Source organism: Anarrhichthys ocellatus, unplaced genomic scaffold, assembly GCF_004355925.1.
Source record: "Anarrhichthys ocellatus isolate YVR2014 unplaced genomic scaffold, GSC_Weel_1.0 scaffold15, whole genome shotgun sequence".
Lineage (NCBI taxonomy): Eukaryota > Metazoa > Chordata > Actinopteri > Perciformes > Anarhichadidae > Anarrhichthys > Anarrhichthys ocellatus.
In genome coordinates this window covers 4,131,613-4,149,287 of record NW_022280045.1, presented here as the reverse complement: position 1 = coordinate 4,149,287, position 17,675 = coordinate 4,131,613, and the positions used below count along the sequence as shown (strand labels likewise).

The following is a 17,675-nucleotide window of genomic DNA, read 5'->3' as shown; positions in this document are numbered from 1 at the left end:
CCCCCCCCCCCAAAAAAAACAAACACATTCTAAAGCTTTTTTATAATGTCAACATTTCATCTGCTTAGAACACTTTCCAGCTTTCACAGCTGTTCAAAGTGCCTACAAGCCTTTGCCTGCCTACTGATGATGTGTAGAAAGTAACGCAGTATGTAACCTGGCTGATTCCCAGAGTTGAACAGATGTCAGATGTGCAGATGTGCATGAGTTTGTTGCTATTATTAGCAGTCAGAGCAGTGGGGGAAGTGTCCCTGCTTTTGTATCTCTGTCTGTGTGCTAATGAATGTCTTGGTAGTCATGTAAAGTGACAGATTATGTATTTTCCCATACTATTTATTTGTGATACCATGTATTTGTCCTGTGTGTGCGTGCGAGTGTGTCGATACCAATACAGTCGGTGCAATCCGTATCGGTAAATCTATAATGATCAGGTGATTTTTTTCTCTCGTCTCTGGGGAATCGCCTTTATCCGTGTCTCAGTGGTTGCATAACCTGTGTTTTTTTTTGACTGACATTAAGGATCAGTCAGGGATAACCTATGAGACTGTCACTGAATCTAATGGTATGAAGGTTTATGAAAATCCTTACAATAATACAGAGACCCAATTATTTTAATACCCACATGTCCCTGTAGGTCACATTATGGCTGATGGCTCTTTTGGCAGTAGTATTTTCCCCAAGCAAGCACAACATGATACACTAAATAAGAAATAAACCCTAAATTAGAATAATACACTATGAGTTATACACTAGGCTAGCAAAATGTCGAGGGAACCAAAGACAGGAAATCCATGTTTTGTGGGCATGAACCCTTGGATACTTTTACATCCACACTTTATTCATATCAGATCAGCTGTGATATGTACTTTTCCTCTCTGTTTTATGCTAGTCGCAGGAGCCCATGGGGTTTTGGACAGCTCAGACTCAGCCATTCTTGCTCAGGAACTTGAACCCTATTTGAGGTGAGCAATGCAAAGCTTCTTTATGTGCTTGGCGGGGGGTGCAGACATACAACTATTATGCCCTTTTTTTTTATCCTCTTCTCATGAATTCCACACTTGAATAAATTCCACTCTTACAGCTCCACTTGTGGGAATTAAGGATCTGTCTTTTTCCTGGATTAAAGCTGTTAGTGTCAAACAAACAAATATAGAAATCCTACAAATCGAACATTGAGTATATTGATGAAGCTGACATTCTTTCAAAATAAGTTCATGAAATATGAGATACTTTCCAATAGAGATAAAGTCTTAAAACCTTGTAATCACTTTAGATGAGACACAAAAACATATTTAATACTTGAAGCAGTCACTCTTTAAGTGCAGATGCAGTGTTACAAGAGAGACAAAACAAACAAACCAAAAAAAAAAGAGACTTGCACACAACATCCCTTTTTCCTAACCCCTCCCACACTCCCATGACCTTACATCGTGTCACTCAAAGTGACACGATGTCACTCATCGATATTGTACACAATATGTTCTTCTCTTGACACCCAGGAAAGAATGAATCATACTCAGGCCATTACAAGGATAATCCACATGGCTGATGTATCATGCTATCTTTATCACTGGGCCAGGGGATAAAGACAAGTACAGATGAAGCACAATGCAGAGCAGCTTAGCTGCTGGGCATAAGGATAGATGGAAGGATGACGTTTCTCTCTGCTGCTCACCGCCAGTGCCGCGCCCAGTCTATCTGATATTACATAAAACAGCTTAGGAGGATGCAGCTTGATTCACTCACTCTATGTTAAGTCAATCCGCTGGGAATATGATGTCGCTGGATATACATTTAAAGACATCATCAAATATTCCATTTCACTCAAACAGATGGTGATATAGCCTAGTAGTCGAATCACATTCACTCTATCTGTTCCCTTGCTGTTTTTCATCACGTAAATTATTTATTTATTTTCTAATTTGCATCTTCCTCCTCATCGTCAGGTCACTTCTTGTAATCAGTGACGAGCTTCCTCTGAGCCCGAGACATGAGCAAGCCAAGCTTCTTCTGGAGCGGGCACGACTCAAGGCCCGCTCCAATCACACTAAAGGCGATCGCCCCGGCAGACGCTCGCATTCTGATCAGAGATCCACCGTGTAAGTTGGCTACATCTACTCACCGTATCTATGACCGTGGGTATGAATCAGTGTTGTGATAACCAGTTTCATTTTGGCAAAGCTGGTGTGTGCTAACTGAAAATGAGGTGAAGCTTTGCAACTTGACCGTTCTTTGTAATTTCAAACACTGAGCTGACAATGGTGAGAAAGTGTTTGGTGTGGTTCTGCTCATGAAATAGTGTATACATCAGAGTTTTGTTTGCAGTAATCGCCTTATTTCTGCAGGAGAATTAGGAGTATTTGCATCGGATCCTGCATTCAAGATTGCACAGCAAACCTATACCTGTAGCCACTACATGTACTGGATGTCTCATTGCAATGTATTGTGTCATTTGTTTAATTAATCACCAAAAAATCGCTTATTTTGAAGAAGTTTTATCTACGTGGGCTGTTGCTGTGAGATGGCTGACATTCAATTTCACTTACACAAGTGTAGCTCTCTTATAGACAAAATATGTTTCTTTAATATGCACTGCTTTGTCATTTCTTGCAGAAGGAAGCAGCAAATTGAGTCTCCAATTCCAACACGTGCACAGAAAGCCGTTCAAACCAAAGAAGATCATGCAGCTCAAACTGTATCTGGTCCCCTTCTTATCCCCAACCAAGACACTTCCCCGGGTGACCAAGTTGGTCGTTCTAGACGGTATGGTTGTTCACCCACACGGGTGCGCTTTGAGGACGAATCGGAGAAAGAAGCAGAGTCTCGATACTTGGATAGAGTGAAGCAGCGTAGCAGGTCTGGGATTCCCAAGTCCAAGAGTAAAGGAAGCAATACGGATTCTAGCAGTAGTGGTTCAGAGATGACCAGAAAGAATCGAAGTGTCTCCGTGCCTCCTTCACAGAAGAAAGAAGTTGTGGGTGAACCCACAACAGTGATTAAAGAGATAATAGTGCTGGTGAAGAAATGTGAGGCATGTGGCTCTGTAGTCAAGGAGCCTCAGCCAGTCTCATCACCGTCAGAGCCAAAGAACACTGAGCCACAGCAGCCTGAGGACCCACGGGAAAAAGCGGCTCCTCGCTGGGTGCCTCACAACAAGCCAGAGGCAAGTACTCGTCCTAAAGCTCCTCTAACTGTCACGTTTGCAGGAGCGTTTGTGCTGGGGGGAAATAAAGAGAGCAACACAGGGTGGAAACCATCCGGGTTTGGGAAACTTAGGAGAAGGAGCAGGAAAGGAGAGAGTCGGCTGGAGTCGGGCCATGGCCCTTACGGTCCCTCTTGGGCTCAACGCCGTAACTCAAATCCCAGGAACAGGGTCAACTTGGGCAGAGCGGTTTCCTTTGCCCCAGACAGCCCCGTCGCTCTGGAACCCGGTTTGCTGGAGGCATCTGATGGATTGAGAGAATCACCTCCCCCATCGCTGCCTATAAAGTCAGCCCTGAAGTCAAGTTCAAGGAATCGCTCTGCTGCAGGTCAGTCCACGGTTCAGTTCCAGATTACCTCAAATCAGGGAGGTGAGGGAGGATCCCAGCATTCTGCCCTCCTGGACTCTCCAGAGGCAAGAAGGGAATGTGCAGTGGCTTTAACCCTAGGGACCCCAGCAACAAGCATCCCAGTGCCCTGTATCAGGCCCTCCACCCTGAGGTACTCCCCAGCCCGGCTCACCACTGACCTAACAACTGCTGAACTCTGGGATGCCACTTCAGATGGAGCAGGTGAGTGGTTATTGGGGATGAGCAGAGTCATAGGTATATTTCAGTTCCTCTGGAGGGTCGTGTAGAGAGTTCAGGGCCTTTTCTATTTACGTGACGTGACATAGAATGATACTGTTCTTTCTTATGGGAGGATTTACTATTCTGGAAAAGCAGTGGTAGAAGAAGTACTCTCTTCTTAAGTGGCAATACCACCATAAAAGTACTGTTTTCTAATAATATTGTAAAAGGTCCTGCATTCAATTTATTATTATTATCAAAATGTTCAGTGTAAAAAATGTAATCATTACGCAAAATAGATTCTTGCATTTTAATATACATATTCTGTTTTGGGATTATTTTTCCCAATGAATATATGTACAGTATATGTAATGCTCATCAAGTAAAGTACCAGTGCCTTAAAAATTGCACTCTGCAGTACTTGAGTACTTGTTCCATTAGGCCTCCAAACACTCCAACAAACACTCTAACTCGTCACATTCTGACGCTTTGTCAGACCACCTGGCATCACTTTCTAACTCACTGGGGTGCACGGTCGCACGTGGTCAACGCTGTGAAAACACTCACTTAAGTTTAGGCAACAAACCACTTGGATAGGTTTTGGGAAAACATCATGGTTGGGATTGAAATAAGTATGTAAACTAAGTAAAACGTAAACATACACTAGTAGCTAATGCAGCTAATAGCGCTAACAGTAGCTACCAACTACGGCAAACGTGTCGACAAGGAGAGTGGGTGCTACCCTTCTGCAACGAAGCAGGAGGTCAAGACGGCATGTCAGCTGTAACCACCATATGAGAGAAGTACAGAGTGGCGGCTGTGAGCGAGCCTGTGAGGCACGATCACATGCACGAACATGCACTAAAGGCCTGCGCGGCCGGCCCGGCTATCTAAAGAAAGCAAGAAAAAGCTGGGATAACAACACACACAGAGGGAGCGTGACTTCGTTCTCTGCTCAGGTAGACATTACTCCACTATATCGATACATAGATAATAGCTGTTTGCTGCTTCATTAATGCTCTGAATGTCATATACTGCTCCTTTAATCTACGTCATCACACTCCCGGAGCATTTTCTCTGAGCTAATAATAACAGGGTTTACAATGTAGTTACTTGAAAGCCCGGTTCGTCTCATACAGATGCTAAGAGGTTGTGCTTGTATCAGACAAAACATCAGTATTTGATGGACACGAAATTTGTTTATCAAGTTCACATAATATAATTTACAATTTTGCATAATAGAGTCGAATAGAATAGAACAAAAATAATGAACAGACCAGAACAAAAAAACTATTTGAGAAGGAGTTTTGATATCCACTCAGTACATCCTTTTCTATCAGGTGAACCTGGTTCTGGTCCTGAGTGTCGTCCTGCTCTACGCGGCATGTCTCGGGCTGAGGACCTCAGAGCCGAGCTGCTGAGAGCAGAACATCTGAGAGCTGAGGCCATATGGGAGGAAAACTCTGACGGGTCCAGGTAAGCCAAGATAACGACGCTCCTCGTAGCTTAGACATTAAATCCTTTGCCCCCTTCATGCTGTTCCCAAAACGGCTTGAGCGTGCCAGATTGGTAGCAGTTAGAAGATTAAAACCCTGACCCTGGATGTTGTTATTAAACTGTTCTGTGAACATCAAGACAACCCTGCCCTCTTCTGGTAATAAAGACCCATACTTGTAAAGGCCATTTACAGCAGAATGATAACACTCTATAAGCAAAATCATCGAAAAGCTTTTTCCCTGGCTTGTTCATCAGTGGTTTAGTTGGGAATGTAATTATATATTAATACATTTTAAGTCTATATTACAGTAAACAATGAATATACAATCTATAACTTATCTTTTACAGAAAGCTGGATGGCCGGCCAAAGCTCTTCCTCCGTCGCTTTTTTTCCTCCATTGGTCTGAACAGCGTTGGTAGACTAGTGAAAGGAGGCCGCTCCAGCAGCATGGAACAGCTCAGTATACCCACCGCCCCGCGGGTCAACTCTGCTTCCCCAAGCCCCACACGCAGGCCACAGCCAGCCATCCGCATGCAGAGGACACCCTCACTGCAAACCCTCCACACGGTGAGCAAAGAGCAGCAAACATTTTTCATGCCACGTTGTTATGTTTTGTTCAGGACTGCTTTGCTGCTCTGCACATCGCCTTTTATTTTATTTCACCACATCAAAAAGATGTGGGAGAAAACATCTTACTCATTTGCCACAGTGGACCAAACCAAGGCTTTTCAGTATTACTGACCTTTCTGCCTGTAAGGATGATGCATTCCAGGTTGTCCATGTTTCCTTCCACTTCCTGTGGTAGCCATCCTTGTTTTCCTTTTGGCAGCTGTAAGACTAGACTAAGCAGATGTAAACAACTCTCTGTGCCAGCCAATCACAGCCTGTATTTGCATTATGTGTGGGAGCTGCCAAACACAAACACTTAGTTAGTTTTAGAGGGGTCTTAGAGCCAAAAAGTTACTCTTCCAAAAGCCAATCTGCTGAATGTGAAAAACACAATTTGTGACAGTGCCATTTATTTGCCACTAGGTGCTGCCACTGGCCCAACTGCGCAAAGCCTCCTCAGTGCAGAGTTTAGAGAGAAGAACAGAACGTTCAACAATACTGGGAGAGGTGCAGATACCATACGGCCTGGCACCAAGGTAAGTGGCATAGAAAACTAAAGTAGTAAGAAAGACAGAGATGAATAAAAAAAAAAACAAATTCTGCATTGTTTTACTTCATACGTTTTCTAATGACGGGATCTGAATTTCTGCAGCTACAGCCCCGATAGCCCTCAGCTCGAGCTTCACAGGGCCCTGAGTGTTGAAGATGTACGTACCTCCAGAATTGCGCGTCCAGTGGGCCGGGTCATGCAGGCTTTCCCTGACGGGACCCTCCTCCTGGAGCTCGTCAGACCCCCAAATGGCCCCTTTGGTTTCGTCATCTCAAGGGGCAAAGGTCGACCGGACACGGGTAACTTTCTTTAATCCACATCGTCTTTGTACCGTCTTAAATGAGGAGCTTGGTTTTGGAGATATCTCCATTCAGTGGTGACTTTATTGCCTTTGCTAACTGCCAGACTGTTTTTGTATCTTGAAAACAGAATAGACATTAGAAGAGAAAGAGAATAGAATTGAAATGTCATTATTCAGATGTTAAAATGTTAAATTGGTAATCAAACATCATGCTTTTACTAATGGTAAATCTGTTATGTTATTTATTACAATATTGCGTATAGGCCTATATGTTGTGTATGGTCCCGTAAACACAAAGGAATCCTCTATCTCCTCTTTTCCTCAATTAAAATTCTACATTTCTCCCTCCGTTCTCACACAATCCAACCATTCCTTCACCTTTATGTGTCTTTGCCTCTTGTTGTTTCCTTCCCAGGTGTGTATGTAGAGAAAGTGGGTGACGGTGGTGGGGAAGGCCCTTACATGGGTCTACTCGGCATCGGTGATGAAATTCTGCAGGTGAATGGAGAGGCAGTGGCTGGACTCAGTCTGGACCATGTGACGCGGCTCATGACCCGGGAAAGCACCGCTTCTCTCCGGATCATTCCGGCCCGACGCAACCAGCGCTGACTGGCACGGAGCCATTTCTCCTGCAGCCGTGGATTATAATTCACCACTGCAAACAGCACTGATGTACTGTAGCATATGGTGGATAACCAGTGTGTATTTCAGTGCAGTTTTACATCTGAGAATGGCTACATGAGATTACAGTGTTAGAGGTTCATATGTTGTAAAACAGTATGACACTGCAAGGGATTTGGATTACAATGACAAATCAATAAAATAACCAAATGACAAATCTATCACAAAATACATCCAGTAGAGAGGAGTCATTAGCTAGACACTATATTTCAGAGTATATATTGTGATACTTATAAAATGGTAATTTTATAAATACTTGATTCAACTCCAGCACAACTTGTTTCTGCACATATTTCTGCACATATGTTTTGGTCAGACTTAGCAGACTCCCTTCATTCACAACATATCTGAATTTTAACCAAATCTTAAAACTATTCACAAAATAAAGAGAAATGGGATGACAGCATTTATTTTTACTTAAGTATTTGAGAACATTAAAAAACTGCAACAACTTCCTTTTTGTCATGTTCAAAGTGTGATTTATTTGAACACCCTAAATGACCCTTGAGTACAACCATATTTTGTTGCATTTTTTAAATGTTCCCATTAATCTAATTGATTATTTCAGATGATTCACTTGATGAAGGATGTGCCACAAATGTAATCTTGGCCCATGAGACCCTAAAACTAAAGAGCTATTTATTGAAAATAAAGTGCCCTCCACTGAACTGCAACTGCATCACAAATTACGTTTAAACATAAAAGCAATTAATTATCTCTTTGTTTTTCAACGGATCATACTGTATTTCCCTGGGGCTCTGCAGGATCCCTTCCTTCATTTTACATGTGCTGTATCACACATTGCTTCAGGAAACCGATACTTGTTTTCTTTAAAATAAAAACGTTTTATTAACTTGTGTAACTCATGAATTATGCACAAAACATGATATCACATTATATCCATTCAGTTGGATGCATGAGCATATTTGAAACATTTAAATTGAGAGTATTCCAAACATGAATTAGGAACATAAGTCGTCTTCTCAATTTGACAGTAAAACCCCAAATACTTAAATCAGCCTCAATTAAATCAATTAGGCCTATTGATTTGCACATTTTAGATAATTACAATGGACCTAAAGTCGTGCCTAGTGCTCCCCAGCAACAAAACGCTTGGCACATTTGAGGTTTCCCTACAAGATGCTTATAAAAAAAGTTAAAAGGGATTATGTGAGGCTGAGCAGGATGCAGGAAGATGGTCGTGACTGCTGCTTCAACAGGTCTGTTTAAAGGTCGTGACTAATTGTAGAGCTCGCTATTTTTGCACTGGGCTTATTTCAATATATGTGGTTCTATCTAATGTCGCAATTTGCACTGTACTTTGCCATGTTACGAGTTTATCTGACTAAATGTATGCGATTATTTAAATTCATAAATGTATTTGACTAAAAGAGAAGAAAAAAAAACTGTGTGGAAAATCCGTTATTAGGATGTACCTGCTACCGTTTAGGTTGTCCTGAACGTGGTCTGATATCGTGCTGCTCTTGTATCTGATGCCACCAGGAGCCGATACGCTTTTATCTCTCCCAGCCATGAGTGCCCACGGGCCCGGGGAACCGCCGTCCAAGACCCCCAACACAAACACTGACATGCAACAGCACATTCCGGCCTATTCAATTGTACATTTATTGATTGGTTAATTGATAAAGAATTGTGTCCCGTTCGAATACGGCATCGTTATCATAATTACTCGCTCTTCATTTGAGCAATCTATTGTATCACTAGCACATCCAGCCTCAAGGCGCAGGAATGGATATGGATTAATGGATATACTCTTTTTTTTTTGGGTAAAATGAAAATAAAAAAGACACGACCCTCTGCTATCATCAGTTATCTTATTGCAGGATAAATTGGCTTAGCAGAAACTCCTTTGTTGAAATTATAAATAGGTCAACAGCTTAACCTGAGCTTTTGTTTCTTTCATCAAAAAAATTAAAACACCTCCAAATAGCTCAGGCTACAGTGTACCTCACGTTGTTACAGGCCGTTGCGCTATGCCTGTTTGCTTTTTTTTAATGCTTTGCCCTCCACAAGCCTATATAGCCCACGACAGCCAAATAATAATGAATCATTTCATAAATAATGGGTTTAGGGGCTTATCGGGAATGAAGAGGCCGCTGCCGTGCGCTTATCTCACTCGGCCACATTGCGGCCTGTGTTCCGCTCCCCATACTGAGGCAGCGCACTGGATGCAGCGAGGAATAACTCAGCTGCACACACACACACACACACACACACACACACACACACACACACATACACACACACACACACACTGCTCCACAACTGGCAGAAAAAAAAGAAAAAAAACTCAGACATGGATGACCCACTCACAAAATGGCTCCACTTACACAGTAACATCAACAACACGACTGGAACGGTAAGTGCATAAAAAAATACACCTCTTTATTTAAACCAACGTATTCGTTGTTCCTAAAGGTTGTAATTGGACTGCTATCGTCTGCATTTTATCGGTGCTATGTGCATTTGTTTCAGCCTATATTTTCCGCTATTGTCCGATCGGATGGTTGAGACTATACGGGATGTAATAACGGATGCGAGGCCTATTGGAGAATTCCCAGAAATAAAAGTGCGCTTTTTTTATCGGCGGTCTTGTGTTCCGTTTATAATAATATTCCTTGTACATTAATCGAGTTACGTGTACTAAAACCCCTAACGCTGGTGTGTAGTGTATAACATATGACAAGCCTTTGATGTTTGGCTTTAACAACAGCACCACGGCCTACACCGCCATAAAACGAGAATCACAACATGCACCTCTGACATGTGTGGCTATGAAAATGATCAGGTCAAACTGTTTTTGGAGGTTGTTTAATTTCATTAACTGAAGACGAGAAAAAATTAGGGATTTTATTTTGACAAAGAATGGATACCAAGCTCTCTTCGTGGTCCTGTCATTCAATTTCTCTATAAGACGATAATGTCACCTCTAAATCAACAGCAGCCGACATCATTTTTTCAAATATTCGAATATGACTTCATGTCGAGCTCAAACGTCGGTTTAAATACATTAAGATATTAGCTGAACGTTATGCCCAAGCAAGCATTAGATACGAAGATGTATTAAAAGGGGGGGAAAAAAACATGCAATGCAGAAACCACAAGACAAAGCTCTTTGTAAACAACAAGTGAACATTTGAAAAATATCCCTGGCTTGAAATAAATGTTTAACTGGGGCAAATTCATAATTATAAGGAATGTATCACATCCCAGCAGGTTTAACTTAAAGAAAAGCTTCACCAACAGCTCACAAAAATGACAAAATCCTCGAAAATTAAAACGTTTTTAAATTGAGATCTCATAAAGAATTAGTGTTATCGTCCATTGTGGCAAAATTGTCTGCAATCGAGTTTTAATTTTTAATTTTCGTTTTAAATATTGTGCTAAATGTAGTAATTAAGAAAAAGAAGGAATCTAGCAAGCAACTATAGCATTCACTGCTCTTTGACTATTTGTTTTGTTGGAAACGTTAAGTCTGTAATTGATAATATTTATATAACTATAATAATAAGAACATTTAATCATAATCTAAATGCCAATAATAATAACAATGATAATGGATTGTTAAATTCCCATGGGCTTCCATATAGGAAGCAAACGCTTTGTTATTCATCTGGCAGCTACATAGAGACTGTCACACATTATTTTGAGCAATACATTAATGGAGGAAAATCTTATTTAGGACCTAGTGGACTCGAGCGAGTGGTGACCGTATAAAAATGATGGAAAAACGGCAGCCGGAGCTTCGTCCTGGAAGTCCCGATGAAGAGTCCGGTCCTGAAAAGCGAGAGGACTCCTCCATCATCTCCAGACTGAACGGATGCAAGGAGGAAGAGGAGCCGAGGAGAGAGGAGGGGGAGAAGGGGAGGGGAGGGAGCTTCAAGGGGGTTGAGGAGAGGGATGACGTTCCTCTGCAGAACTCGAGCAACGGGACCAGCATCAGCATCATCATCAACGGCGTTGCCAAGGAAACTGCCTCTCACAACGCCCTTGACCTGAAAAGGGAAGTGCCGGTGATCGAGCTCTCCAGGAGGGACGCTATAAAAGTGGTGGAGCAGAGGACAGAAAGCCATTTGGTGCCGATCACGGAACTTCGCAGACCTCCACCGCTGCCGCTGCCGCCGCCGCAACGAGACGACGCTCGAATGGTCCAACTGAGCCCAAACGCGTTTCCTGTCCCGGCCCGGGCCATGCTCTACAACCTGGCGCAGCCTCTCGCCGCCATCAACAGGTAAAGGTGGAGAAAGAAAAATAAATATCGTGTAGTTTCAGGAATGCACGTTTTCATTTGATCATTGTAAGTGTTCACCATAAGTTTGACGGCTGCTATGTTGCCCTGTGGCCCAGGAATAGGCTTCTACAGTGTCCGAAATATGCTTGTAGTGTATTCAATATGTTGACATTATTTAGTATGTGCAGTAATGACGGAGAATTATCCTATACGTGTGTGTGTGTGTGTGTGTGTGTGTGTGTGAGTGTGTGTGTGTGTGTGAGAGAGTATGTGTGTGCTACTGGTGCAAGGAGTGGGGGTTGTTGAGGGTTAGATGCAATGAAGGCAATGATGTAAATTCATGTGTTTTCATATACATGTGCATCTTTTGTCTGCTTTCTGTTGCTGTAGTCTCGGAGAGGAGTCGGAGCAGTACAGCATGTACCCCAGCAACAGGGTAAAGCGCCGCCAGGCGCCTTATGAGGTTGAACTCGACGAGGGTAGGCACATTTCAGCTCTTTATAAGTATGATAAGACGCACTTCTGCTGTGTCCGCCTCCTGCCAATATAGTCTCCTAAATGTCTCCCTCCTCGTCTCCATTGTCATTCATCCACTGACATCGATCCATACTGTACCTAATCTGAGTGTTGCAGAAGATGCCTTAAAATAAATAAGTGTTTAACGCAGAGGAATAAATACATCATAATTCATGGCATAAGTGAATGCTGCTAATCTGAATGTCAAATACATGTACCTGCATGCCATTAAAGTAAGCTATACTTAGTCAGATTTGGGGTTTATTTCATTTGAAACCTCTTTTCCATCGCTGCCCACTCACTGCCATATACTGGGGTGGAGGATGGGGGTGCTGCTGCCTCCATGCCAAGGTTTTACTGCAGAGTGGGCTGAAGGATTAAGATAGACTGGGTGTGTTCCAAGGGCGACAATAGCCTGGAAGACACAATTGTTTAGGGCGGGAGGATGTGACTACCTGCAGTGGGGTATTTTATCGTACCTAAATAAATAAGAAGTACATAAAAAATGGAATCGGGAGCACACAGTCCCCCCGACACTCTTTCCTGGGGTTTGCCATGAACCAACCATTTCTCTTGCACCGCATGTAGCCTACATAGTATTTGACACAGAGCATATTGTACTATATTCTGCAGGCCTCTATAACTTCTTCTCCATCATTGAAAAACCCATATTTTAGAGAGGACAATTTTGAGCTTATTTTTTTAGGATTTCTTTTCTACGAAATCATTTTTCCTCAAATCCTATGTGCATCCGTTCTCCTGCAGCTACTTGTTCCATTTTTATCATTGCACTTGCTATACCCTTTTACAGACAGCATTATCAGTTTCAGCTTCTACACTTCATGTTATTTGGGTTGCCCTACCAATGCCTCTTCTTCTTACTCTCTGTGTCCGACTCTTTCCCTCCCTTTTCCCTGCTAGCTGGCCAGCCAAAGATCGTACGTCGTATCTTCACGAACAGTCGGGAACGTTGGCGGCAGCAGAACGTAAACGGGGCATTTTCGGAGCTTCGCAAACTCATCCCCACTCACCCCCCAGACAAGAAGCTGAGCAAGAATGAGATCCTGCGGCTTGCCATGAAGTACATTAGCTTCCTCTCCAACCTCCTGGAGGACCAGGACGGCGGGAGGAATGTTGGCAGCACAACTGACGGGGAAACAGGGCTGCTGGTTGGAGTTGGGGCCCACGAGGGCGGCCCTCAGGGCGGTCCACATCAGGACACAGTGGTTGGCTTGGCCAGGGACGATCTTCTGGAGACCATGTCACCAGGTTCCAGTTGTGGAAGCCTGCCTGACGGCGATGCCGAGGGCAGTCCTGAGAGCTTTATGGAGGACCAGGACTCGCCTCCAGCTCCAAGGACTCTAACGGCTTCACGTGGGCCCGCGCTGCATCTAGCTGCTAGAGATCTGAGGCGCAATGGCCGCCCTTTAGATGGCTCCAGTCGCCGATGATGCTGATGCTGATGCCAACAGACCACAGACACAACACCTGAGACTGAAATGAGAGGGACTAAGAAAGAGGTGTCTATGCTCAGGACCTGTTAGCTTTGAGCTGTCAGTGTAGGAAAGAGAATCAAGCACCAACTAGTGAGATAGTGGTGTATGATCCTGTCTCCACCCTACACCTGAGGGAGCACTGATAAATCGCTTGCTTTGATTGGTGATTGTTTGAATTTGATCCAACAAAAGACTTGTAAATTCTGCATATCTCATGTCTTTGACTGACCTGCGGTTTATAACCGTCCGTGTTTTTAAAAGTCCAAAGACAGGATATTCTAAAATTTAAAAAAAACAGAAAAAGAAAGAAAGAACAAGCAAAAAAAAAACCCAAATCAAACAAAAGAGACACTTTTTTGATTTGTAATATTGAAGTTTGGGCCAATGCTTCAATTATGATACTATTGATTACAATATAATGCGGCCAGCCCTGGAGATTTATGCCCAACGAATATAATGTGTTAGAATAATGACACAAGATTAAGTTTGCCTCAGTTGGAGGCCGTAAATGAACCGACTGGACTCTATTGTACCCATGCAGTAACGTATGTATTGTAAATAGCATTATATTTCCACGGCACAATGTAACAACAGTGGCTCGAGTTCAAGTCATGTGGTTTAAGATGTACTATAGTGTGTTTGTCAATTGGTTTACTAGCAAAATGGTCTTTTGGGAGACATGAAACAAAAAAGAAGAGAGACTGAACGCGAAGAACTCAAAATGTAAAGCAACAACTGAACGTAGTACATCAAATGTGGTACCATTTCCTTCTGTTACACTTTGGTGATGAGAAAATGACACCAAATACGACGACAGACAGTTAAACATTTTCACTGCCGGGAATTAATATATCTATTTGATTTTGCGGAGGTACAAGACATGCAGTGTTTTTTAAAGTGTACAAAATATGAGTCATATGATATTATGAAATGACTCATGCAGTCATTTTGATATGAATGTTTCAGTGTTTTTTTTTTAAAACTGTAATGCAGTTGTAGTTTAGTAAGGTACACAAATAAATCCCTTCATTGCCGCATACATATACAGACACATGCACAGAGACACGAACACACACGCACACATACAGTGTTAATATCATAACAACACCAGCAGTTTTCTGATTAATACAGTTAAGGTTTGCTCACTGTTGTTGGTTATTCTGCTTTTTCAGCAGGACCTAGTAGCCTATATTGGTACCTTTGGTAACTATGGTATTTTATGAATTGCAGTAAAGGGACATTGTACGTTTGGTAATGACATATTTGTTGTATGATAGCTGTATCTATAAATATATCCAATGTTAAATCGATGAATTTTATACAAAACCCCTGAATAAAACATGCAGAGGAAAAGCCTTGTGGTTGATCTCACTCAAGCTCAAGTTGTAGATTTTATTACTGTAATTCAAGGTAATTTAATCCAGTTCTGTTCAATTCAGTTCAATTAGTTATATTCTGCTCAGTTCAATGTAATTTGATTAAATTCAGTTCAAGTCAATTCAATTCCTTCATTGTCAAAAAAACGGAATGTATGATACTTGTTACCACATTTCAGCATTTATGATTAATAATACCTTTTACCCACTCACTCATAATTGCATAACTTATTTGACAAAATTCTAAGACAGGCAATGGCATAACATACCACGCAGCTGCTTCCCACCTTGTCTGTACAGAGTGTTTGGTCGAGACCACAACCTCCTCATGAAACCCCCCCGATGGACGCTGGAATCCTCACTTCCACCCAACAAGTGACAACTTCCTGTGGAGGTTAACGCGGCCCGGTGACCTGCAGGATATCCTGCCATTGTGAAAGTGGTTTTGACAGCCTTCGCTGCACTCGTTTGCACACTGTTGTGTCTGTACACATTGTGAAACGGCCACAGTGGTAACTCCCCCTGCCTGAAAGTTATTCAACTTATGCAATCGTAAAGTTATGTTCACCAAACCGGTGTTCATTAATAAGAAATTTGCAGAAGGGTTGTTGCTTTGCCAAATAAATGCTATTTTTCTCAAATGTCTATATGTCCCTACATTCCAAAACTCCGCACAGCACACGTTGCCACCACTACAACAGCACCAGCTCTTAGACATTTCTTAAAAACTAAAATTGCTTCCAGGGAGCATCAGAGACATCCAGGTGTTTGGGGACCCCTCCTGTGCTCTGATCTGGCTGTGCTGGGACTCCACTGAGAGGCCCTCAGGGTTAATGCCTGCCAAACATTTACCTGCTCCAGTGTTCCTGTCTCTCCACAAACACACACACTCACAAAAAAAGAGAGGGATACAGGGAGTGTATGTGGGGGATTGAAAGGGAGGGGATGAGAGGCTTGTGTGAGTGTGTATGTGCTTGCTCTACATAGATCTGTATGTATGTGTGAGAGAGAGAGAGAGAGAGAGAGAGCGGGCGTGTGTGTGTGTGTGTGTGTGTGTTTATCAGCTCAGTGCAGATGGGTGGGAGAGTGGCTCTTGCAGCCAAATGATTCAGTATGCTAATGAGTTGTTATCTGTGGTGCTGCAGGAACAATATACTGTCTTTCTCACAGTGGGAATCCAGCCTGCTGGGAGCAGATTACACTGCACACACCGCCAAGGTAGTTATTTATATTTTCACACAGAGTAGTAGAAAATACATAAATGCACACACACACACACATCCACAGATAGGCCTATAAACAAACAAGCAAAATAACATTTTAACACACACACACACACACACAAACACACACCGCCAACACCAACAACAACAACATAAATAGGATAAATATAAACGACAACATAAATAAATTTGGAAATTTAAGGTAAATTTATGTCCTTGACCAGGAGATGAAGATGCCATTCTAGGCCTTCCTCTTTAACAGGTTTCAGAGTTATGTTTCTGTTACAAAATATTTCCTATGTTCTTAATTAAAGTGAATCTTCAATTGCCCAGAATGTTGTTTTCCCACAATCAATAAGCTTTGTCCAATTGGGAGAAACGTTTAGCTTTAAAGACCCAGAGTCAGCTGCAAAATAAAATCCTTCCTTTCTTGTTATGAGTCATACACAAATTATTAAATCAGTTGCGAAACTGATCATGTTTGGTCGCTGTCTCTCCCAAAAATGACACTTTTAATTCATTTCAAAATTCACATATATTTTATTCCCTTTACAATCTTGGTTCATTTCTCTTCTCTTGACTTTTGACCCACACGCAGATCCAACGCTCGGTCGTTGGATTTGGAGAAAAGAAAGTATCACCTGCTTTTAATCATTCCTTCATAAAAGACACAAATGTACAAAAATGCAGGCTGTGCTTGACAACATTTATTTGGATATTTGTCGTTAAAAATAGAATTCCCTGATGTTTATTACGTCATTATATTTAATTTCATAGTAATTATTTATCTTCTTATGTGCCACCGGCTAAAATCTTGGTTAAGTGCACACTTATGTCTCCCTCTGAAAAACAGAGTGTGTTCTCGGGTCAGATTTGTATGAAAATGAATGAGACATTTATATATGCTAACAGCTCTTAAGTGTATTGTATGGATACATTAATATGACCCAAGATGTCGGGTCAATTTATTGCTTTATTGTAAAAACAGCAATCAATGTGTGAGATAGATTTAGAAATAAGAAAATGAAGAATAATTAAGAAGAGACAAAGTAATTGATTGCGGAGGGAACATTATACACCTAATGAAGGTCGGACTGCCTGAAACGTAACATTAATAAATATTTCAGCAGTAAGTGTTTTATGACTGCACTTCCCTCTGACGCAACTGTCACACATTGAGGTGCTGAAGGTTTTTTTCTAAATAGTTTGGACAAAAATGACTTAAATACACAACACCCTAACAGAATATTACAATAAAGGCCATCACGTATCCTATTGACATCAATACAAAACCCACAAAAACTAGTTTATTCTGGTCATAAACTAGCAAAATAGATTTGCTCAGTATTAAATTAGGTACTCCAATTTGCTCAAAAACAATATGAACATTATTCAATTTTAAC

At 41.9% G+C, this 17,675-nt stretch overlaps 2 protein-coding genes across 3 annotated transcripts in view; both read left to right on the top strand.

The window, feature by feature from the left end:
• The window catches only part of LOC116387528 (uncharacterized), an 11,387-nt gene extending 2,931 nt beyond the window's left edge, over positions 1–8,456 (top strand). For both annotated transcript variants that reach the window (XM_031854726.1, XM_031854727.1), the window contains 8 exons: positions 890–962; positions 1,947–2,099; positions 2,614–3,773; positions 5,111–5,246; positions 5,616–5,835; positions 6,301–6,413; positions 6,530–6,726; positions 7,144–8,456. In XM_031854726.1, the coding sequence (XP_031710586.1) occupies positions 890–962; positions 1,947–2,099; positions 2,614–3,773; positions 5,111–5,246; positions 5,616–5,835; positions 6,301–6,413; positions 6,530–6,726; positions 7,144–7,337 (2,246 nt within the window). In that variant the 3' untranslated portion in view covers positions 7,338–8,456. The remainder of the gene's footprint in view (positions 1–889; positions 963–1,946; positions 2,100–2,613; positions 3,774–5,110; positions 5,247–5,615; positions 5,836–6,300; positions 6,414–6,529; positions 6,727–7,143) is intronic.
• A 1,227-nt stretch (positions 8,457–9,683) lies between these two features.
• Positions 9,684–15,026, top strand: tal1 (T-cell acute lymphocytic leukemia 1). Its single transcript, XM_031854729.1, has 4 exons — positions 9,684–9,789; positions 11,113–11,661; positions 12,052–12,140; positions 13,099–15,026. Exons 2-4 carry the CDS (start codon positions 11,150–11,152, stop codon positions 13,626–13,628), a joined length of 1,131 nt encoding a protein of 376 aa, XP_031710589.1. The 5' UTR covers positions 9,684–9,789; positions 11,113–11,149; the 3' UTR covers positions 13,629–15,026.
• Positions 15,027–17,675: the final 2,649 nt, after the last annotated feature.